This window comes from Malania oleifera, chromosome 6 (genome assembly GCF_029873635.1).
Source record: "Malania oleifera isolate guangnan ecotype guangnan chromosome 6, ASM2987363v1, whole genome shotgun sequence".
Classification (NCBI taxonomy): domain Eukaryota; kingdom Viridiplantae; phylum Streptophyta; class Magnoliopsida; order Santalales; family Ximeniaceae; genus Malania; species Malania oleifera.
Genome location: NC_080422.1, coordinates 52,864,275 through 52,888,185, shown reverse-complemented (window position 1 = coordinate 52,888,185; position 23,911 = coordinate 52,864,275). Strand labels below are relative to the sequence as shown.

At 38.5% G+C, this 23,911-nt stretch overlaps 1 protein-coding gene across 1 annotated transcript; it reads left to right on the top strand.

Annotated features, from left to right (window-relative positions):
• The first annotated feature begins 4,199 nt into the window (after positions 1-4,199).
• Positions 4,200-22,949, top strand: LOC131158017 (uclacyanin 1-like). The gene is made up of 5 exons (XM_058112563.1): positions 4,200-4,379; positions 20,652-20,819; positions 20,919-20,985; positions 21,362-21,559; positions 22,189-22,949. The coding sequence occupies exons 4-5, from the start codon at positions 21,379-21,381 to the stop codon at positions 22,752-22,754; spliced, it is 747 nt and encodes a 248-aa protein (XP_057968546.1). The 5' UTR covers positions 4,200-4,379; positions 20,652-20,819; positions 20,919-20,985; positions 21,362-21,378; the 3' UTR covers positions 22,755-22,949.
• The last annotated feature ends 962 nt before the right edge of the window (positions 22,950-23,911 follow it).

The window sequence follows — 23,911 nt, the reverse complement described above, 5'->3', positions numbered from 1 at the left end:
ATCACATAATCATTTCACATTCTAACTCATTACATATTTATGTACACATAAATTCACATTTATGTACTTTACATAACACAATAGATCACATAATTCCAACTCTCAACCCATTCACGATTTTCATATTGAGCATACCTTCCCAACGACATCAGTAGGAACTTCACCACTCAATTTCCATACTGAGCATACCTCCCCAACGACATTAGTAGGAATTTCATGCACACAATTTCCATACTAAGCATACCTCTCCAACGGCATTAGTAGGAATTTTACACACACAATCTCTGTACTGAGCATACCTCCCCAACGACATCAGCAGGAATTTCACACACACAATATCCGTACTCAGCATACCTCCCCAACGGCATTAGTAGGAATTTCACACACACAATCTCCGTACTGAGCATACCTCCATAACGGCATCAGTAGAAATTTCACACACACAACCTCCATAATGAGCATACCTCCCTAACGGCATCAATAGGAATTTCACACACACAATTTTCATACTGAGCATACCTCCCCAACGGCATCAGTAGGAATTCCACACACAATTTTCATACTGAGCATACCTTCCCAACAGCATCAGTAGGGATGTCACACACACAATCTCCCTACTAAGCATACCTCCCTAACGGCATCAATAAGAACTACACACACACACACAATCTCCAAACTGATCATACCTCCCCAACAACATCAGTAGGAAAGGAAAACCACCCACCTGCAATTATTGTGCGGTATTGGCATATCATCAATCATATTTCAGTATATCTCAATTCAGTTCAATATAAATATTCTCATCATTTTCTATGCACTTTTATCATCTCATAATAATATATATCATATTTCACGTATTTCCACATTTCCCAAAATACTCATATCAGTAATTTGTACAAACTCATTTTTCATGCAAATAATTTCTACTCACGTATAAATGTCACATCAATCATTCTCATTTCAATATTTTCTCATAAAATACACATCGTTATATTTCACATTTTTCAACACATGTCATGTGCCACATAATTTTCATCTAATATTCATAATATATTAATTTCAGACTCCAAAGAATTACAAATTAATATTACTCAAATGCCACACAATTTATCTGATATTTATATCATAATAATTTTTAGGAAAAATACAATATGCTCATTTTCATATATTAATTCAAACGATAATTCTAAAAATACTGCTATAATTTATTCCACTTACCTGACTTACTGAGAGCCTCGTTAGAATCCAAATCCTACGCCCTTTGCACCTGAAATTCAACTCATGCAATTTGCATTTTCCCCAGATTAATTCATTCATTTCTCCAAAATAATACCCATCTAGCCTTTCCTAGACCCCATGTACTCCAAATTAATATTTAAACCAATATTTGATACCCCCACTTAATTTTCTGAATTTTTCCCGCGTGTCCCAAAATTACACATGCGGTGCTCACCCGGACCCTAAATTCTGAAAATTCTACTTCAACTCTAGATGCTCAACATTTTAGTATTTCTAAATTAATCCTAATTAATTAAAAATAAGCCCCTTAATAACCCCCATACCCCAAATTTGGGGTTTTTCCCACGACGACCCCATGAGAATTCTGTCCCGCTAGACTTGTAGAGAATCATCCTTAAATTCTCGTGGTGGTGTCCGTTCATCAATCAACCTTATAATTTGCAAGAAATTGAAGAAAAAGGCGAAATTAGCTTACCCTAGGAGATACGTCTACGCCACTCCTACCACCGATCCGCGCTGGTAGAAATGACTGTAGCGGAGAATGGGGCTCAACGGTATCTTTTGATTCTCGATCGGGTGAGAATCCACCACGTAACTGAGGATAGAGGGAGAGAGAATGAGAGGGGAGAGAGAGAGAGAGAGAGAGAGAGAGAGAGAGAGAGAGAGAGAGAGAGAGAGAGAGTTCAGAGAGAACTAGAGGGGGCGCCAATTCTACACACATCCTGAAGCTTCAAGCTTCAAGATGGTTGGATTTATATAATAATAATAATAATATTTAATTAATATTAATAATAATATATTTTATTAATAAAAATAAAATAATTTTAATTATTATTATTATTTTATAAATTTAATTAATTAATTAATTAATATATATATTTTTGGGAATCACTCCACTAATCTTCTATAACTCTTTTTGGGGTTATTACACCTTGTGAGGTACTATTGAGCCATTTATCGTTCTTTTGAGTTTTTGATGTCAACTCAAAGTTCATGAAACTCAACTTTTCCTATTTTTTTTGAATATTCTTTGTACACTAGTCTTGGTTTTTGAATTGCTAGCCTATAGGTGATATCTAGTGGAGAGATAGAAACTTAAGTCTTGTAGCTTACTGAAGATGTGAAAGTTGAGCCACCCCTAGAAATAGACTTATTTCATGGACTCTCATTCGAGCTTAATGCACATGAGTGGTATGAAAATAATAAAAAAAGTATTATGATTATCCTAACAGACCATGAAAAAAAAGAATTTGAAAAATGAACAGAAAAAAGAAAAAGAGAAATAGAAATATCCTAGCAGAGGTGAAAGATTAATACCTGCTCCACACAACTACAACAAAAGTCAAGGACAAGACACATGTTATCCACATATGAAGACTCTTCACCCACCGAATGCCTCAGATGTATTCACGCCTAGTTTGTGAATAAGTTGATCTAGGGTGGTCTTGGTTAGATATGGCGAGTAGGTGAGAAGATGTTAGGATGAAGGACCCGACACCTCGTAAATAGGCTGGATCCTTTTCAGACTAGTTAACTCTGTACATTTAGCATTTATTCCTTACAATATGTGGGATGTTTGATCATGACACTCCTCCTCACATATGACGAGTGAACTCATCATTTTTGAGTGTTTTTTAGGGTATACCAGTTACACCAAGTCAAAGCGATAGCCCTTTAGGTGTCCACGGATATCCTAAGTGTAACGAGTCATACACTTTACACATGTCTAGAGAGTTTGCCTATTTATACTCGAATTTATATGACTGCATTAATTCTCAATTGTGAGTGCTGGTTAGTTTTATATAAGTATACTTTTCTTAATGGCTATATAACGATGAAACTACATGAGTGACTAGCGTTAAAGTTGTATGAATTGTGTATGAATGAACTTGTGTACTTTGGTGATATTCCTGTATGTGAAATGGAATGGTTGTGTTGCATGTGCGTTAATTCATTGAAATTTATAGATATCGCCCTAAATTGCATTCATGTTATTTACTAAGGACTAGTAAAACGCTAATTGGAGGGTGTGATTATGCGCCACAGTTGCTTAATTATGACTTTAATGTCATGCATTAAAGATTACTATTTTAATTAAAATGCCTAATCATATTCGATATTTCAACATTGAGCTCATTTGAGATAATTATCCTATTTTGTCGACAATTTATGGATGTTCGTGTTTTATTATTATAGGATAATTTTTGGATTTTAAAGTCAAAAATAAAAATGCACGTGTGTGCGTGAGTTGGAATCCGAATCAAGATCATCACATGTACTAAGGGGGCCGTAAGCATGAAGAGGTGTCGTGTACATGAGCACCAAAAGTACGCACCAAAGGCTCTCTTGGATATTTAAAGAAAAATCAAAAGAGAAAAATAATATATATATATATATATATATATATATATATGTGTGTGTGTGTGTGTGTGTGTGCGTGTGTGTGTGTTGAATAATTTGGAAAGATGCCATTGAAAAAGTCAAAGATAGTGAGGTTTGAAATATATATATATATATATATATATATATATATATATATGAAATTGGAAACGTCAAAATTGGTGGCTTGAAAACATTGAAAAGTCCAAATTTGTGGCTGTGGGTGTGTGAGTTGTGTAGTAAAGAAATCAAAGAAAGAAGTTGGCAGCACCTGCAGCAAGCCAACGTGAAGAGAAGGGCGTCGGGTGAGCTAGGCTTTGGAATTAAATGGGTGATGAAATAACGAGGCCCGCATGCATGCGCTGGGCTGCTCAAGTGACGCACACGGGTAGGAGAAGGAGAGGGCCTGCTTGTGTGTGGGAGGCCGTGCGAAGAAGAGGTGGAGAGTATGGTTTCTTTGGTGGGGTGCCGCGTGTAAGGTGAGAAGACAGGAGGCATGCGCTGGCTGAAGATGAGGGGCCGCACCACAGACAGCTTTTTTGAAAATTATTTTTTTGGGAGCTTTCTTGTGGTTTTCTATTGGGGTTGCTGCGAAGACACATACACGACCAGCAAAGGAGAGGTGGCGATGCGCAGCAAATTAAAATATTTTTGGAATCGGAAGGTGGGGAACAACAGTGGTGCTCGAGGTGTTTGCGGCGAGCGACGGCGGAGCTGCGAGTGTTGATTTTTCTTCTACTCTCCAAATACAAGAACACATGGTGAAATCTTTATTGTTGGATTTAATTTTTGGAATGAACTAAATTTTTATATTGTAGAAAAATGATGTCGCCCGGTTTTAAACTATGCTTGTTCTTTGATGCTAATCTAAAATAATTTTCATTAATGTTTGTTTGAGTTATTCTGTGCCTAATGCTTTTAATTTACTAGTCATTAATTAAATGATTTTAGTCTTGTGATTTGCTACCGAAATGGAGGATTATAGGATAGATCTTGAATAATTCAGTGTAGGTAAATATAGAGATCGAAAGACTTGTACAAATCTACATAACATTAAAAATAGAGGGTTTTATTGCATTCTTGCGTTATTAATTTGCAAAAATCGTATGTTAAATAATAAATAACAATAGGTTCTGATTGACTATCGAAAGAGGCTTTTGGAAAAAGATAAACGAAATAAAGATAATAATAAAGAGCAGTAGTTGTGTACTCCTTGGAGTGCTCTGGAACTAATGAACCTAGGAAGAGGGAGACACCTCTCATGAAGAGGTTTCTCATTGAATTCCTGCATGTTTGTAAATGGCAAAAACGAGAGTCCCAACAGAAACGACAAAATCCAACAAAGCACAATATACAACAACCAACATATTGAAAGTTATTGAGAAGAAAAAAGAAAAAAATATATATATCATAAAACCAGCGGAGTGTGTGTGTGCAGCATGTGTTTGTTTGCGTGTAGAGTGTGTGTTTAAAGCGTATGTTTTGTTGTGTGTTGCGTGCGCAATGTGCGTTTATGCATATGTATTGTGTGTTTAAGGTGTGTGTTTTGTTGTGTGTGTAGTGTGTTTAACTATGTGTGTTGGGGTGGTTGTGAGTGGTGTTGTTGCTGCTGTCTGGAGTGGCTGTGAGTGATGTTGCCGCTGCTATCTGGAGTGTCCCTGAGTGTCACAAGCTAAACTTGTTTAGGGCATTATGCTTGCCTGTGACCGCTTATCTCGTGTGCTTGGGATGAGTTTCCATCATGTAAATACTAGTATAGGGTTCGTTTCTACTAGTAGAGTGTTTGTAAGCCAAATAAGGCAGTATGACTCCTCGGTCACTTTGATGTTTCCTAGTGCTAGGATGATAATTATATAAAAATCTCTTTAGGGGAGGGTGAGTGTTCATCAGTCATTATAAAACTCACTAGCAATTGTCAACGTGCTTAGCCTACTTGCCTCCCTCGCTAAGTACACCATGTCAACGGAGGATTTGTTAATGAATTACGTTTGCTTCAATGTTTACTGCTTGCTTACAATGACTTTCATGAATTGATTACTGTTTCCGCTGCTATCTGAATGAGTGTTAATGAAAGTGCTTCGTGGATGAATGTTGGTAAACGATAGGCTGACTAGTTAAGCAAGAGTGCTTTAGCTAGTGCTGCATGGCCCTTCACAACGGTGTGAAAATAGTCGGACCGTGACACTGAATGATGTTGCCACTGTTGTTTGGAGTGGCCGTGAGGATGAACTTGTAGGGAAGAAGGTGGCCACGACAGTGCTTGAGGATGGTAGCTGTGAGGTCGAGGGCAGACGGTGATGGTGAGGGCTGCTTGTGGCTGGAGCTGTTACTTGTGCTCATTGCTGCTGGAGGCAGTGAGCTAGGTTCTGCATGAAGTGCGGGGTTCTACGTATGGACTCTGGCTATGGCAATGGGAGGTGGAAATCATAGGCGACTATGGTCGTTGCCATAGGAGACGTAAGAGCTGCAAAGGTTGCTGTGGTGGTTGACGATTCATGGCCAAAGCTAGTAGGTTTGGGAAGCTGGGTAAGTGGCTTGCATGGCTGAAGATGGGGGTGCTCGGTTGTTGGTCTGGCGTAGGCTTACTGAGACGGTGGAGAATGAGGGAATGGTGGGGCTGGAAGATGGAGGGTGATGGAGATGAGAGTAAAAAAGAGATGAGTAGAGGGATTACTAAGAGAGATGGGGAGAGTAGAGAGGCCACAATGAAGGCTCTGGGATAGGGGAGATGGAGAGTAATGGATAGAGTAAAGGAGTCATGAGGGAGATGCGTGAGAATATGAAGACTCCCCTGTGCGACCGTGAGAGGAGAGAAAAAAATTGTGCATCGATGCTATTCCCCCCAGCGGCCGTGAAATTTGTGTGTGTTCTCTTCTCTTTTTATAAGCTGTTAAAACCTTAAGAAAACCCTAAAATTCTTTTCCTTAGATTGCCGACAACCCCACCTTTTAATTTGCATGGGCTTTGAATTTCCTAACTTTATTCTTCCTAAAAAATTAATAAAGGATAGGCCCAATAAAAATGGAACTTGACACCTGGAATAAGAGGAACTAGACTCAAATTTTACCAAAAGACTTGAAAAAAAATGGACTTAATTTTAAAATAACAAAGACTCAAATTAATTAAATGACTAGGATTCAATTTCAAAATAATCAGGACTCTATTTAAAATGACGAGGACTCACATTTTAAAATAATGGTACTTGATTTAAAAATACCAGAACTCTTTTTTTTTTTTAAACAAAAAAGTTGGAACTCAATTTTTACTTGTTTTTATTTTTATTTTTTTAAAGACTAAAACTTAATTTTTTAAATGACCCGAACTCGATTTTTAAAATGACCAGGACTCAATCTCTTAAAAATAAAAGAAATCAATTTTGAAATTAAAGGACCCAATTAAAAATAACTGGTACTCGAAATTGAAAATAAAAGGACTTGATTTTTGAAATAACTAGGACTCATTTAAAAAAATTCTAACTTAATTTTAAAATAATTGGACTCAAACCGGATCCTCCTATTCCTAGGATACAAAGTCGGCTTTTATTAAGAAGGGTGTTCCTAACTTGGCCTGGATAAAATTGGGGTGTCTACAACTGCCCCTCTTTATAAGTTTTGTTACTTCAAGGTAACAATAGGAGCTCTTCTATATTATCTTTAGCAAAAAGTTTATAAACATAAAAGACATTTATTTTAGCTAGGCCACACAACTACCTACAGCTTTTAGATTAATCATGTATTTCTTTCCTTCCCTTAATCAAGGATGACAGAAGAGTAATCTATGACAATTTGGGAGTTTTAGAAAAATTGTGAATGGAAAGATGTCCACTTGGATCCCAAAGGCTTGGTTAGAGTTGGATTGCAAAGGGTCAATAAGAGCTGTGGAGGATGACTTGTGTCGGGGTAAGAACCTGAACTACAATTTACGAAGGGTGACTTGCACGGAGTGTGGGAACCCTAGCTATAGTGCACGAAGGGTGACTTGCACTAAGTGTTGGAACCCAAGCTATAGTTCACGGAGGGTGACTTGCACCAGGTGTGGGAACCTGAGCTATAGTTCATGGAGGGTGACTTGCACCGGGTGTACGAACCCGAGATATAGTTCACGGAGGGTGACTTGCACCGAGTGCAAGAGCCGGAGCTATAGTTCACGGAGGGTGACTTACACCAAGTGTAGGAACCTGAGATATAGTCCACGAAGGGTGCCTTGCACCGGGTATGTGAACCCAAGCTATAGTGCACAGAGGGTGACTTGCACCATGTGTAGGAACCCGAGCTATAGTTCATGGAGGGTGACTTGCATTAGTTGTAGGAACTCGAGCTATAGTTCACGGAGGGTGACTTGCCCGGGTGTGGGAACCCGAGCTATAGTTCACGGAGGGTGACTTGCACCAGGTGTGGGAACCCGAACTACATTTCACGTAGGATGACTTGCACTAGGTATGGGAACCCAAGCAATAGTTCACGGAAGGTAACTATCCAAATTTAGACAAGATTATTTGAATTTAAAAGGCCTAGGACCTCCAGTATTTTTGAAAAAGGCCTCTTGTGACCTAAAGGTCAGTGCTCTAGTTTCTTGGGTAGATGACTTGACTCAAACTTGGGCGTGTTGCCCTAGTTTCAAAGTAGATGAGTCAATTTGTACTAGGGTTAGTTGCCCTAGTTTCAGAGTAAATGGATTGACTTAGTCTTGGGCCGTCTGTCCCAATATTCAAACATTAGCGAAACATGGATTGTTTCGACAAGGATGAAAAAAGCAAGACAAGTATGAATGAATGATGTTATTCATGTTGCTATACATATGTATGCGTAATGATACATGTTAGATGATATGTATGCATGTTGCTATATGAAATTCATGTAATTCCTGATGATGTGTTAACCCTCCAATGAGCCTGAAATCATTAAATCAAAATATGATCACAGTCATGTTTTCAATTTACACTTTGATATGAGGGCACCTAAACATGGAATCTGCCCCCAATTAAATGCATCCGTAATCACTTACTGCCATGTTGTTAAATTCCCCTTGAATAAACAAATCTCTGAATCGACTCTCCTGAAACTTGTCATGACATTTACCTCAATTAGATTATTTTGTGACTAATTCTACTCGTATCATTCCTTTCCAACGAGGACCTTCTTTTCAGGAAGCATACTGGTGATTCTAAAACTTTTTGAGCATCCATCCTCTTTTGAAGTTTTGAAGAGTAAGTTGTTGTTCATCTCCCCCACTTTTTTTTTTTGGCAAGGAATGATCATGCAATTATGAAATCAATTTTCTAAGTCAAATGATCACCAGCACAAAATAAATGTTTTACCATGTTTCAACGTTGTTATAAGGAAAATTTATGCCAGTACTTGAAATTCATATGACATTGATGTTAATTTATCAAACTCAATGACATGCGAGTACTTGAAATTCATATGACATTGATGTTAATTTATCAAACTCAATGAATGATTTTTTTTTCTTTTACCAATTGCCCCAATTTTATCGAGGGCCAATTCTCCTCTTTTGTCTTATTCTACTGTGAAACCAATGAAAATCTCTTATTTGACTGTTGCCTTTAGTTTAGTCAAGTTCAGTCCATGTTTTGATCTCAAAATGGTATTTAAGAATCGAGATGAAACATAGGCTTAGGGATACCGGTTTTTAGAAGTGAAGGGAAACTAAGGCTTAAAAATCTCATCCATAATGACATTTTCTGCCCCAGTTTACATTGAGGAGCATGCAAAATATTGACCGAACTTGTCATTTGAATAAGCTACCTAAGTATCTTTTCAGGATCAGGTCATTGCGTAGTTCAGACTCAATAACGAGTTTGACAAATCTTTAGCGACAATAATATATACCAATCTGGTCAAGAATTTTATTTGGACCGTAATGTAGGCCGGGGGGATAGGTTAAAGAAGAAAATTTTAAATAAGGCTTAAAATTATCGATCTTATCAAGGGTAAATTGCTCAAAGATAACATATAAAGTATGTCCCTTATTTCTTTCTTTCTTTTTCCTTCTTTTTCCTATTTTTTCTGCATCTTTTGCTTTTCTTTTCATGAAGGAATCTTATCTCCATTTTGATTTGGACTCCATTTAGGATTAATCTTTCTAAAACTACCCTAGTGTGAGGAGTGATCTTTTGATGGGTTAATTAAGGATTGAAATTATTTAGGCTCAAAAGGGTTTGCAAGGGATTTTTTTTTTTTTTTTGGGTAGCAGAAAAATGGTCTATCATCCTTTTGATAGCTCACTGTTGCCTCATAAGATTTGTCAAACACTTGAAATCCTAAACCTGGTTAGACTTTTGGAAAATGACTTCAGAAGAAAATGGTTTAGGACTTAGGCTCAAAGAGTTTAACGAGTGATAAATCAATGTTTGGTTCTTTATAGGAAAATTGATCGGCCAAAGATGGCCATCTATCATTTGATCAAAACATGAATAGCGAATTGACATGAAATTCTTGGCACATCATAGATATTTTACTGAATTCCTTCGAGATTCTTCGCAACATTTGAATTCATACGATGAGGAAAATTGTTTCATCTTCTTATACTTTGGCCTCCCAGATTAGGTTTTTAACATCAATTTCTAGCTCATGAATATTGGTATTGTTATTTTCCTTATCTTTGCACGAAACATCATCAAACAAATTTTTGGCATGCAACTAAACTCATGACACAAGTGACGTAAGGAAATGCATATTTCATTTTATTGATGAAAGAAAACTTCCGAGACAAAGGCATCAACGGATTTACAAAAGGAAAATAAAAATAAAGGAAACAAAAACATCATATGAAGAGGATTGGATAGTCAAAAGTTTTCCAATTCAGTATTTCGACCCCTACGGTCGACAGGTAAACCCATTACTTTGGGCTGTTTACAGAATCTCCCAGATCCATAATTGATATGCCCCTCTGCCTAATCTCAACTTCCAAATATTCTCCCAACATGCTAATCGCCCTCCCCATAATTGGGTAGAGAATTGCTCTCGGTTCTTAACTGCTTATCATTGATAGCCAACCAACATTTTTCAATTGAATGGCCTATTGCCTCAGCATGATATTCACTTCGAGAATTTGGGTTGTACCACCTTAGGTAAGGGGGTTGCATTGACACTCTCAGGGTAGGTGCAACTAAATGCCTTTCAACTAATTGTAGAAATAATTCTGCGTAGGCCATCGGGATAGGCTGAATTCCCTTTCTTTTCTTTTCCATTGGATGTGTTCCTGGCATCTGTAAATTACGTTGCTTCCAAAGTTCATGAAGGACCAGAGGGATTCACATGTGGTCATGCACCCCCTTGTGCTACATTTCTTGTCCACTTTTCTTTCTTTCTTTCAACATGTTTCGAAGAACTTTGTTCTAGCCTTGTATATTGCACATCTCTTATTTTGACTGCTTCTTCAACCTGCTTTCCAGTGATTCCCAAATTAGAAAATTTATAAGGAGTACCTCTAATAAAGGGGTCAACACATGGATCTTTAAAAAAGTTGTCAAATGGATAAATTGCTTTTCCTTTTCCAACCTAAGGATACCTCTGTGCTGTTATATTTTTTTCTTGATAAAAGTATATGCTCGCCTTCTTCCCCATATTCAGCAAAGTTAACTTGTCTAAGCTATATTGTTGTTGTACTGAGTGATAAAAGCGTGAGCTAAATCCATCCATGTGCAAATCTTTATTCGACTATACCATGTTGATTAAGGTTTAATCCCAAGGGGGGGGGGTGAATTGGGTATTTTAAAAATTCTTTGAAACTTATTTACCAATCAATCCCTATTTCTAAGTTTAACTAGTCACTTATCAAGTTGGTGTGAAATTATTCAACATACACAAGTAAGTTGGAAATTGAAATACGATGCGAAAAATAAAAGGATAAGGGAAGAGAGAATGCAACCACGATTTTACGAGGTTCAGCCTACTTGGCCTATGTCCTCGCCTTGAGCAACCACTCAAGGATTCACTAACCCTACTCCTTAAAGTGGGATGGAGTTTCCCTTACAATCCACTGCTTACAAGAGGTACAACTTCCTCCTACTCCGCTGCTTACAAGAGATACAACTCTCTCCTCTCACACGGGTTCACATACCGAACTGTGTATACAATAGAATCTGGAAAATACACTCAAATACAATGCTTCTAATAAAAGCTGGTGAGTACAATTCAAATTCCTAAACATTGACATATGATATAACTTGAAGCTCGTGAATGAATGAAAACGATAAAATCGTTTTATGTATGATATGCCTCAACACACATCCCTTTTTAACCAAAACTTTCAAGTAACGATAAATTCAAAACATTTTGGAATAATCTAGGGTTCTTGGTTCACTTTGCAAAAATGCACACTTATATAATTGAAGTGAACTTGTTGGCAAAAAATTTGTCTTGAATATACACTCAATCAAAATCACAAAGTTTTATTTCAAGTACTCAACCACAAAACTGAGTATATTAAATTGCAGAAAAATATCCCTCAATTAAAATTATATTTATAAGTATCAAGGATATTAAATCAAGTTCTAATGTATCTAAATATAGATCCTTTTAGAAACTACACACTTGAATCAAACCTTTCAATGAGTCACATATCATAAAACAAATAATGATCTTGTTTAAAATAGCTTGCTATATATAAAGATACTTTTAAGATCACTCTTTTAATCAAAAACTAGGTTTTTCAATAAGAAGCCCTTTGAGACAATATATGTATATTTATATGCTTTTGAACCAAAATTTAATCTACCAAGTTAGATAAACTTTCTCAAGTAATGATCTCTTAGAAAATTAATTTTTGTACGAAAGGCACACTCAAGATCAATACTTCTCAATACTAGTTAAAAACAAACAATGAGATGATATGCAAAAATCACAAGATTAATAACTTGAAAGATCAAACCTCAATACTAGATTAAAGTACAGTAAAGTAAACAAGTTCCCTTTGAAAATCTGAATTGATTTCCCGAAGCTTGAAGATATGAGATTGATGTATAGACAAACGAATAGCACTAAGAGTAGATAATCAACAAACTTGCAACAAGGTGTGCTCTTCTCTTTCTTGTGTGTCTCTCTCTCTTTTCTAGGGTTTAGATATTCGTAATATATAGTATATTACCCTTAGAATTGATCTCAGCCGTTGGATCAATAAGATACCTCGCGTGTCTTTTTAATAAAGAACTGATTTTTAGGCTTTCCCACGAGTTCAGGTGACCGAACTCGACTTCAGGCTCCTGAAGTGTCAACTTCAAGCGCCTGAGGTTCCAAGGTCAGGCTACCAAGGTACCTCTGCCAGGTTCTGTCTTTCCCATTTAATTCTTCAGGCTACCGAACTTAATCTTCAGGCTACCGAAGAAATTCTTCAGGCACCTGAGGTTAACTTTAAGCTACCGAAGTCCCCTTTTTCACATATATTCATTTCCAATTTAAAATTCTACTTTGATTCTTTGCTTAGGTCTTTTACAAAACAAGTTTTCATGATTTTAAACACATTTCTAAGCCCATGTAAGTACTCTAATGATGTCATGAAATGCATGAATCCTAAAATCATTCTAAGTTATATTGAGCCTTAAGATAAATCATACGAAAATGTAGATACATGAGTTCTAAATACCCATTCCCAAGACATTCTTGAACTTTGCCGCTTGCATCTTGATTCTTATACTCTTTGATTTCCATGGAACTTTCTAATATGTATAATGTGATACCCCATGGATGAAAGACTTAAAAGATTAGATGTTACTACCCATATCAACAAGGTGCACCTTTCTTTTCGGGAGCCTTCCCATAAGAACTCCATAGTTAAGCGTGCGTGGCTTGGAGCAATCTTAGGATGGGTGACCACCTGGGGAGTTTTCTTAGGAAGTGTGCAAGTGAGGACAAAACATACTGAAAAAGACACGTGTTGGTTTGTGGGGCCAGTCACTAGTCTGATAAGACCCGCCCCCTTATTGTCTTGTCCAGGTGGAGGAGGAGAGACGCAGTGCTCCCTGGAAGACCCAGGTTGGGACGTTACATATAAGCTTTACTTTATGACATCCATGACTCATTATCTTTCCGTGCATGCTCAATGTAAGTCCTTTCACAAACTCAATGCACAGATTAAATATCAGTGATTTGTCATTATCAAAAATCGGATTGGACTCATAGAGTCAACATACCATCTTAGGGCTTCCCTAGTCAAACTATCCAAAAATAATGGATAAGTAGATTATCATTGCCATAATGTGCAACCATCTTCTATAAATACATCCCCAAGTGAGCTAGTGGACATTCAGACCCACTAAACTTCTTAAAATTCAGGATTTTGAGCTTTGGGGGTAAGATCAAATTCGGAACCAAACAAGGATTGAAAGCCTCTGAAAAACTAAACATATTTGCTTCCTTCATAGTTTGCAACTGTTCTTCCCATACTTCCTTCTTATGATTCATTTCTGCACTAGGTTTCTATTCTTTATTCATTTCTTCAGCTATTTCCCCTTTTCAAATATCAAGATTGATGACTAGCGTGCCTGGACATTTTTCTTTAATTGAAATCCCAGGTCCTAAGTCATTAGGATAAATGTGTGTAAGCTCGAGCCCAAATCAGCTAACAACTTCATCGGTCATGGTGAAAACAAAGGCTTGCTTTCAACCGTATGTTTCTAGAGATTGCGTAGTTTTGCTCAAGGAGGGGGCTATCTCCAATAACTTATCCATTTGATCCTCAATCTTTCAAACATATTGATAGATATTCTAATGATTTTTTTCAAGAGATCTTATGTGACCTTCTAAATGCTTCCACATGACTCTAACCCTTCATCAGGAATTTAAAAGGATATAGAGAGACTGTTTGCTTTGCCTACTTTTGGAATCCCGAATCTCGATTTCACCACCTTGGCACACTTGTTTTACAGAAAATTTGGGATGTGATTACTAGCTTATTGGAGATGATTATGCCTGTATGGATATGTGTGCATGATTATGCATGAGCAACCTAAACAACCACTTTGCAAGAATTCTTCCAAAAAAAAAAAAACCTTTTCAACTAATGCAAGACTTTGAAATCAAACCACTTTTAGGAGTTCGGTCAATTGTGACTATTTTGAACTGAAGGTTCGATCGACTGACTCTGAGCAATTTTGAACCCTTGGTAGGTTTGGTCGATTGTATCTGAAGTTCAATCTACTATTCATATGGTTTGGTCGAATGAATCTCAAATAAACTAGAAGTTCGGTCGACTAAACTGTTGGGGGTCAAACACGTGCTAGTTCGGTCGACTGTGGAAGATATGTTCAAAAAGATATAGTCGACCGAGCGAAGTCAAATTATTGACTTTCACCTAGTTCAGTTGACTAAGGTTTTTTACACTGCCAAGGTTCGGTTGACTAAATCTATCCACAAACCATATTTGGTCCAAATAAAGACCCAAGTTAAATCCCTAGTAATGTGTTTGCAATTTTGGCTTAAGAGACTTAGTCATGATGTGTCCTATGGTCAATCATGGCCTTGAGAGTTAACCCCAAAAAATCCGACGTCGGTCGATTGATCCCTAAGGTCAATGTATGGTCTTGAGCATATAAACTTATCATGCATGAGATGCAGTTATTACAGATCACAATATTACAAACCAAATAATGAAACAAAATGTATTTTCAATTAAAACAAGTGTCTTCTTATTTTGCTTTTGACCCTTCATGGAATCAGCCAGGATTATGTGCTTTGAGTTTTTTCTGGCTTCTACTTCACTTATATGTGTGTGTTATGAACGATTAACCTATTCAAGTACTAGGCACATACGTTAGTAACATACGGTTTGTTATTATAAAAACCAGGGATTGTACTCAAAAATTCAACCAAATTAGCTGCTTGCAAAGACTCATAACAAATAATACATGGGGTGGATCCGGATTGAGGAATATGTCAGGAAGGTGGTGCAGGAGAAAGTAGGGGCATGTTTGTATGGGGAAGATTGGGTTCCAAAAATTTAGAGATGTGGAGGGAGGATATCGGTTGTGCTTGGGAAGTATATTGGAAGGGAAAGTGGTTCTCATCAAATTGGGCATGTTGGGTGATATAAATTCTAGAGGTTGTGGGGTCAAGACAATGAAACCCTATATAAGAGGAATTGTGACCCATAAAAATGCAAGGAATACTACGAAGGAAAAATTTGTTAGCCATGTAATCATGTAAGAAAGGATAAACATGACAACCAAATGTATGAAAGTTTTCATAATTTGGAGAGGAACCATATAGAAGCTCAAAATGGGACTTACTTCCGAGAAACGGTGTGGGCAAATGGTTGATGATGTAAGCAATGGTGCTAAAAGCATCATCCCAAAAGTGAGTAGGAGTGTGAGAATGCAAAAGGAGGGCCAAACATGTCTCAGTCACATGATGACATTTCCTTTCGGCACGACCATTTTGTGCAGGTGCATATAGGCAAGAAAGTTGATGATGAATGCCAGAGGTATGAAGGTGTGCTTTAAAGCAGTTGCTAGTGAATTCTGCACCACCATCACTTAGAAATATTTTTATACAGGAAGAATGCTGATTTTCCACGAACTTTTGAAATTGAAGAAAAGTATTATAGAATTCAAATTTTAATTTCAATGGGTAAAGGCAAGTGAAACGGGAAAAATCATCAACAAATGAAACATAGTATGCAAAACCCAAATTTGACTTTATAGGAGAAGGGCCCAATATATCACAATGAATAAGATCTAACACTTTGGATGATTGATATTCATTACGAGTATAAGGTAATCGATGATTCTTCACAATTTGACATGTACTACATAATAAAGGAGATGACAATAAAGAGGTAAGATAAAGTTGTCCTTTTTTATTAAAAAGAGAGATAACAGAATGATTCACATATCCAAGGTGAGCATGTCATAAATCATACGAAGCATGAAGAAAATTATTTTGGAAGACAAAAATAAAAGTGAATTTTTTGCATTTTAGCACATATAAACTGCAATTTTGTTTACTGATTGCCACCACCCTTCCTGTTTAGCAACTCTAAACAGGAAAAGAAATATTAGTAAATGTAATGGATAATGGGAAATTGGACATTAATTTACTAATGGACAATAGATTTTTAGTGAGGTGAGGGGAAACCAAAACATGTAACAGTTGAAAATCAGGGGAAGGTAAAATTTTACCAGTGTGGGTGATGGGCAAGGACGCACCATGCCCGACAATAACACAATTCTTACTCGTATAAGAAGTGGCAAACTGATCCAAGTTGGATTGATCTGGAGTCATGTGGGCCAAAGATCCTATATCTAAAAACCAATCAGAGGCCTCATATTCAGATATGGAACATAAGGAGGTGAGGGTTTCAGCAAGCTGAGCTTCAAAGGCATGACCATGGAGATTATACCATTTGTTGCATCGATCTGCATAGTGACCTCCATGCAGCATAGTTGGCAACATGGGGAACGTCGTCCAAAGGAGAAGTGCCCCTATCCTCATCCATAGCCACCAATTCATCCTTTCTGAGTGCAGGAGAAATTGGACCTCAGGTTCATCTTCCCTGGGTGGTGATGGGTTGTAGTGAATGTCATTGTGGGCAAGGCAGTAGGTTCCAATGATTTTTGAAAGAGCTTAAAGCTCTCGGCTTTGGGCACCAAGTCAGGAAAACAAGGTAACGGGGTGAGAGCCATTTGTGCCATGGAAAAACTAGAGAATTCTGAGTCGAGACCTTGGAGCGACCAATGTACCTTGTTTGTGTCATTAATAGGCCATCCGATTGTATGAAATTGAGCATAGAGAGCCTTGAAGGCTCGAGCATACTCCAAAACAAACCTAGTTCCACGTTTCATCATTTGCAAATCATCCTTGAGATGGATTTCACAAGCCTCAGAGCGATGGCTGAAGGTGCTCTCTAAGGTAACCCAAACCTCGCATGAAGTGGAGAGACCCACGACTTTAGCCATGGTCACCTTAGTGAGGGTGGACAAGAGAAGGCTAAGGAGACGTTTTTCTATATTTTTTCATGTCACATGTTTGATGTTTGATGTTTGATGTCTGAGAGTCCGTAAGGTCAATACGGGGTGGCAGCTCAAGAGTTCCATTTACATGACCAATTAGTTATTAGCTCTCTAAGAGAGGAAGCAATTGGCTCTTCCATATGATATAATTGGAAAAGGAAAGTTTGATTGTAACCATGTGGATGAGAGTGTTGAAAGGAAGAATAGTGGAGGAGGTTTTGGTAGCCATAGGTGGCAAAAGCGATGGCAACATGATGCGAGGGCCTATAGAGGTACCATGCAGTGTTGTGCGTAAAGAAGCAGGTGTGGTGCTGTGCACAGAGAAGCAGGGGTAGCGTTGTGCACAAAGAAGCAGAGAAGTAAAGACGTTGTGCATAAAGAAGGTCGGCAACACTCTTGGTTTTACAAGAGAGAGACTTGGTTCAATGAGTAAGGAACTGTGATTTCTAGACGCCGGGGGGGGGGGGAGGGGTTAAATTTGACATTCGTAGGAGTTTTGAAAGAGAAAGATAAGTGCGCACGGAACTAACAGTGGCCTTGCGATGGTGAGGCTTTAGCAACTGGTGATGTGTTCCTAAAATTTACTATTTTAGGCCCTTATTTTAGGAAAAACATGTTAGAATTGAGGAGTTAAGCAATACAAGAAGCCAAGGGAGTAATTGGGATACACAAAGCTTAAAATCATATGTTCAACCAAGCCCTTAAAGCTTCAATTCATCAAAGGAACTAAGACATGGTTCGACCATGTGGTGTGACCAGCCAACACAGGGTGCGACCAGGTCACAGGAGAAAGACTCCAAGGCTCAGACTAAAAGAGAAATGCTGCAAGGTTCAGCCAAGTGTTTGACCAAGTGACCCTGAGGAGCAACCAGGTCGAGAACCTGAGACTAACTGAGGTATAAATACCGAGAGTCTCGACCAAAAACTCGACCAGGAGACCCTAAGGGGCGACTAGGTCAAGATCCTGAATAATTACTGAAGCTAAGATCCTGCAAGTGTCAACCATCGGTGTGAATAGGTCAAGAATGCTTGAAGTTTTAATCCCTAATTTCCCATAAGCCTTTATCAGTGTTTGATTAGGGGAGAATAGGGATGCAACCTGGTCACCAGACGCGAATTGCTTTGCGACGTTTTCTGCAAAATTTTCTTATTTTGAATTTTAAACCTTGTAAACCCTTTTGGAGTATAAAAGCTAGCTTCGTTTATGTGTCAAGGATTCCCCTTTGGCCACTCTTAGGTTGGTGACAGACCTAGAGAGTCTTTGGGTGCCACTTAGAGTAGGATTTACTGCTTTGATTTCAATTCTTGTACTAATTTATGCTTGGATTCTTCGAAGGCCTGTGACAACCTTCAAATTTCTGGGTCTTGCCGCGTAGAAAGCTCGTCTTTTGATTGTATTCCTAATTGTTAGGGACAGACTTTCAAATTGCAATTGAAGCCGATTTTCAATGCATGTTATTTACTGCTTTTCATTTAAATACCTGCATTTTACTTACCATCCAATTTTACATCTTTGATTGTGTTGAGACCCTGGGGTTAAGGATAGCCTAACTAGGGATTCAATCACTTATACGGATTAGGCTATTGCCTATGTATGAGTGTTCTCGTGATCACTGGATAGAGTATACCCAGGTTCTTGATCGTGCTCTGGATGTTTGGTGCACCTTTGCTACTCTATGTCACTCGAATGGTTCACTTAAGTATCTAGCCTAATATGGATAGCTGATCGGACATAGCTAGCGCACACGATAGTCTAGGCTTGATTCATAATTTGAGACCTACTTTGTAGGAGTAGTGTTAATATAGTTTCACATGCTTTCGTAGTTGTTGGAAAAACACTTTCAAAATCTCACATCTTTCTCTTTTACACAAAGTGTAGTAAACTAGGCTGAAAGTGGTAAATAACTGCACTGTAGTCCTTGTGGATTGACACCTGACTTACTCATTGTTCTACTGAACTTGGGGTTAGTTAGGTTATAAATTTTATCTTTGGTAGTTATGGACCCAATTCTTGGCGAGCCTACCAACTGGCTTGCGCCAAAGCAATATTTAGTGAGTGAGGGGTGCGGTTACAGGTTTTATTCCTGAATGAAGCAAATCGTAATCTCTATGTGATTACACGTGCTAGGAGATTGCAGTGGGAGGGGGATTGGTGCAAAGGCGACACTGGGAGATTGCAATGGGAGGGGAGATTGCGTGCGGCGGTTTGAGATTAGTGCAGCGGCGACGGCTTCAGAGGAGAAAAAAAAAAAAATAGGGTTGCGGTAGTGGCGCCCAAAAGAAAATTAGGGTAGATCGTTTAGGCTTTGATACCATGAGAAAGTTTGAAAAACACCACACTTTTGAAGTGATGAATGTTGTGTATTTATATTAAATTAAATATTACATTGAATAATTACATATCAATTCCCTATTAATTATAGGATAGACAAAAAGAAAGTATATACATAATATTCTCCTAGAATTAAGGCAGAGAATCCTCAATATTCTCAAAAGTAATAACCTATCAATTGTAGTTAGAGGGCATTTAAGCTTAGAAAAGGCGCCTTATAAGGGAGGCCATGGTTGATCAAGGTAAGGGATGCACTTATAATTATTATTAATGCTGTCCACCTGCAATTTCTCTCTTTTATGACTTAATTAAGCATTAAAGAAGCAATTTTTAAGAGTACATGTCCTTCCAAGCTTAATTTTTTCTTTTGCTGTCTTAGTTACATGTGATCATCAAGAATTTGCGAATGTGAAAACAGAAAATTAATTTTTGGCATCAACATGCGCGCAAACAAAATGTTAGCTTATGGTCATGTTTACTCATGTAAACCTCAACAACACAACAATCTTGATGTTAATCTTTCACAATAATTCTTATTGACACATTCCTTTTCTTTTGTGCTCTCTTGTAACATCATTCAGGATTGTAACACATAACTTATTTTAATTTAGAAAAGAAAACAGGAAGCATTGTAGACCTTTAACATTATGAACTTGTGACATTCAATTTGATACCATTTCATTCTGCCGATGGATGTTAACGATAGATTAAAGTCTTAAACATATATCACAGCGGTAAAATGTAGGGGGCGTCCATTTATAATTGCAAGCCAGTGGGGGCTTGTATGAGACGAACGGGACGTGAGTTAACTTGCGGGCCTCACTCTCCTCTCCCTACATTTAAAAAGGCATAGCTGCTCTGCGCTCGCTCTAGCTACTTCCTCGCGTTCGGTCACCCTAGGTTCTCCATTCTCCTACTCTCTCTCTCTCTCTCTCTCTCTCTCTCTCTCTCAATCAATCGTCCTAATTTTCGAGAATCGAACATTTTTGGATTTTGCAGGCTGTTTCGACTACATTTCTGGCTGTTCAATCTCTTGTTGAATCAAATTCAAGAAGCAAGAATTCAAGTAATTAATCTGTTTCCTCTCGATCAATTTATTGCTTTTTTGTAATTTTATCCAAATCTCACGAGTACCGCTTCGCACTTTACTTCTTGACGTTATTATCAGAAGAATAGCTCACGATTGTGAAAGAACGTGCGAATTGTTCCACTCTTCGACCTTCACCGAGAACTTCGTACTGTTCTCGATCGGCTAGCTAGTTATTAGTCCTGGCAACTTGCCCTAGCTAGTTGAACAAGTGCTTTATTTATTTACGATTCATTTTCTCAGTATGTATGCGCTCTGGTTCCTATGCTTTGATGGATGGTGATGCTGATAATATAAGATTGCTTTGCTGGACTTGGTCGCGATGTACGTACGTCTGTGTGTGTATTATATATAGGTAAAGAAGGGATCGGGATGCAGGGACTGAGACCAGCGTGGGCAGTAAAGGCGATCATGGTGATCATCATCGCATCAATTTTTTTCCGTTGCGTCTCCGCTGCTAACCACACCGTCGGTGGATCAACCGGCTGGGATCTTACCTCCAACATCCCTGCCTGGGCTGCTTCCTCTACCTTCCACGCCGGTGACTATCTAGGTCCATCAACCTTCCACCACTCTCTCTCTCTCTCTCTCTCTCTCTCTCTCTCTCTCTCTCACAGTTGTATCATATACTTATTCATTTGCATAAAAGTACTCGCAGAATTTCTGAACACTGCATTTCACTAAATCTAAACCAAACCGCCAAATCAAGTTTTCCTTCTGAAGATCAATTTACAGTATATAGGACGTTTTCAGACTCTTTTTGTCCCTGCCTGGGAGCCAAAAGGAAAAAAAAAAAGAAGAAAAAAAAGGGCAGACATGGAGGTCATGAGGAGTCTCCGCCGCGATCCTTTAGACGATGAAAAGTGCGCGTCCATTGATGCTTGTATTAAATTAGGATCGATCGGCCATAGGTTTTCTAAATTTTATTTTTTTTAATTATGTACTAATAGCATATAATATATCTGTGATGACGAAAACGTCCCCACTGCAACCATATGAAATGGCCCGCGACTTGGAGTACTCCATTCTTTCCTATTCGTGTTATAACATGTGTCGTATCCGTAGTTTCTGACAAAGATAAGGGCAGATCTGTCCATAAAAGGGAAATATTCTAACTGAATGAAGTAGCTGAGTAACGACTCGGTTGAGTTAGTTAGATTGTTTGTTTTTTTACTGTGGCAGTGTTCAGGTACGTGCCAATCCACGACGTGCTTGAGGTGGACCAACTGGACTACGCAACGTGTCGGACAGTGGACCCAATCTCCGCATACGACGACGGCGAGACGGTGGTGGAACTGAGCGAAGTCGGCACCCGGTTCTTCATCTGCGGGAGACGACGTCACTGCGCAATGGGACTCCGGCTTCGCGTGCAAGTCCTACCTTCGCTTGCACAAGCACCCAACGCAAATGCCACCACCGGCAACGGAACCCGAAGCTCCAACGGCACTGCCCCCCAGGGCGGCGTCGGCAACGGAAGCAGGATTTCACCCCCTTCTCCGTCAACAAGGAGTCCATCCCAACCGGCTGCCTCACCGCGGGGTTCACTTGCGCCACCTTCTCAGCAGGATGATGGTGACAATGACGATGGTGGTTGTGATCGTGATCGATCAGGGGGTTCGTGTAATGGAGCGCATTCCTCCACCGCCGAGGTTGGCTGCTTGTGGGTGCTGGTTGTCTGGCTTAGTCTGACGCACTTGGGTGCAGTGCTAGATTGCGGCTCCCGTAATAATAACGTCTTGATTTTCTGATCAATAATTCCCTGATTTCGCATTTCGTGATTTGGCAATCTTCTTTGTACGTGTGTGTAGCAACCAGTACAATTCGGTAGCCACTCAAATATTAGGGACCGGCAGGGTTCTATTGAGATTTGAACGATGGTATTCTCTGTGTATGTACCTTGTATGACGTGAATTGGGATTAATTTTGTGCTTGTTTGTCGGGGTCATTTAGTTCAGTTAATTGGTAGCTAGTGATTGCATACCGATTATATTCCGGCCAATTGCCATATATGATGATCTTCCATAATTCAGGCACCATCCTCCACAGTGACGCGGCTATCAGTTCTGACATGGATGAAGAGAAAATTTTAGGCGCTTAATTACGGGAAATATTTTCCATTCTCTAATCTTTAGTTTTTTTTAAAAAAATATATATAAAATTTTAACTTATTTTTTAATTTTTTTTCAAGATTTGTATTGAAAAGAAAGAAACAAAGAGTGTTTAAACATGCAAAATAACTTTTCATATTTTATTTCTAAATTTCAAAATAATCACAATTTGTTTTTCATTTTATCAAAATTTATATAATACCACACTTAAAATGATGGATTTCGGAGTTTGAATTGAGATTTATGTGAATTTATGCTATGTTGGGTATGCATGAATGGAATGTCTATTCTAACATTTATTTCTATTCTCATGTTTGGTTATGTTTTTTGTTGCTTGATAAAAATGGCGATGACCTGTAAGGCTGCTCTCCAACTTTCGATGACTTTAAAAGGGGTGAAAGCAAAACAGGTTTGGGAACCCGGGGTGTACTCCGGGGGATCACTCCGATGCCTTAAGTAAGGCGAATGCTTCAAAGAGATTGAATGCAACAGTAAAGGTGAGTTAAAAATGAGATGCCTTCGCCTGTTTGCATCCCCTCTTTATAGTGGTGTGGGTTGACCCTTAAGGCGATTCGTCATTATGACGGGGGCCGTGGATTGCTCCCGGGTCACAAAGTGTCAGCATGTATCACTCCGAGCGTTTAAGGCCCCAGCGTGGATCTTTCCCCTCTTTATTGAGTTGGAGATGATTGCTCTCTTTAGAAGGTCTGACTTGGGGAGTGATTGTTAGGTGTTGACTCCCTTTTATTGGCTGTATATTTTGAGCATATCAGTTGTCCCCCCTTAGTTTCGAATTT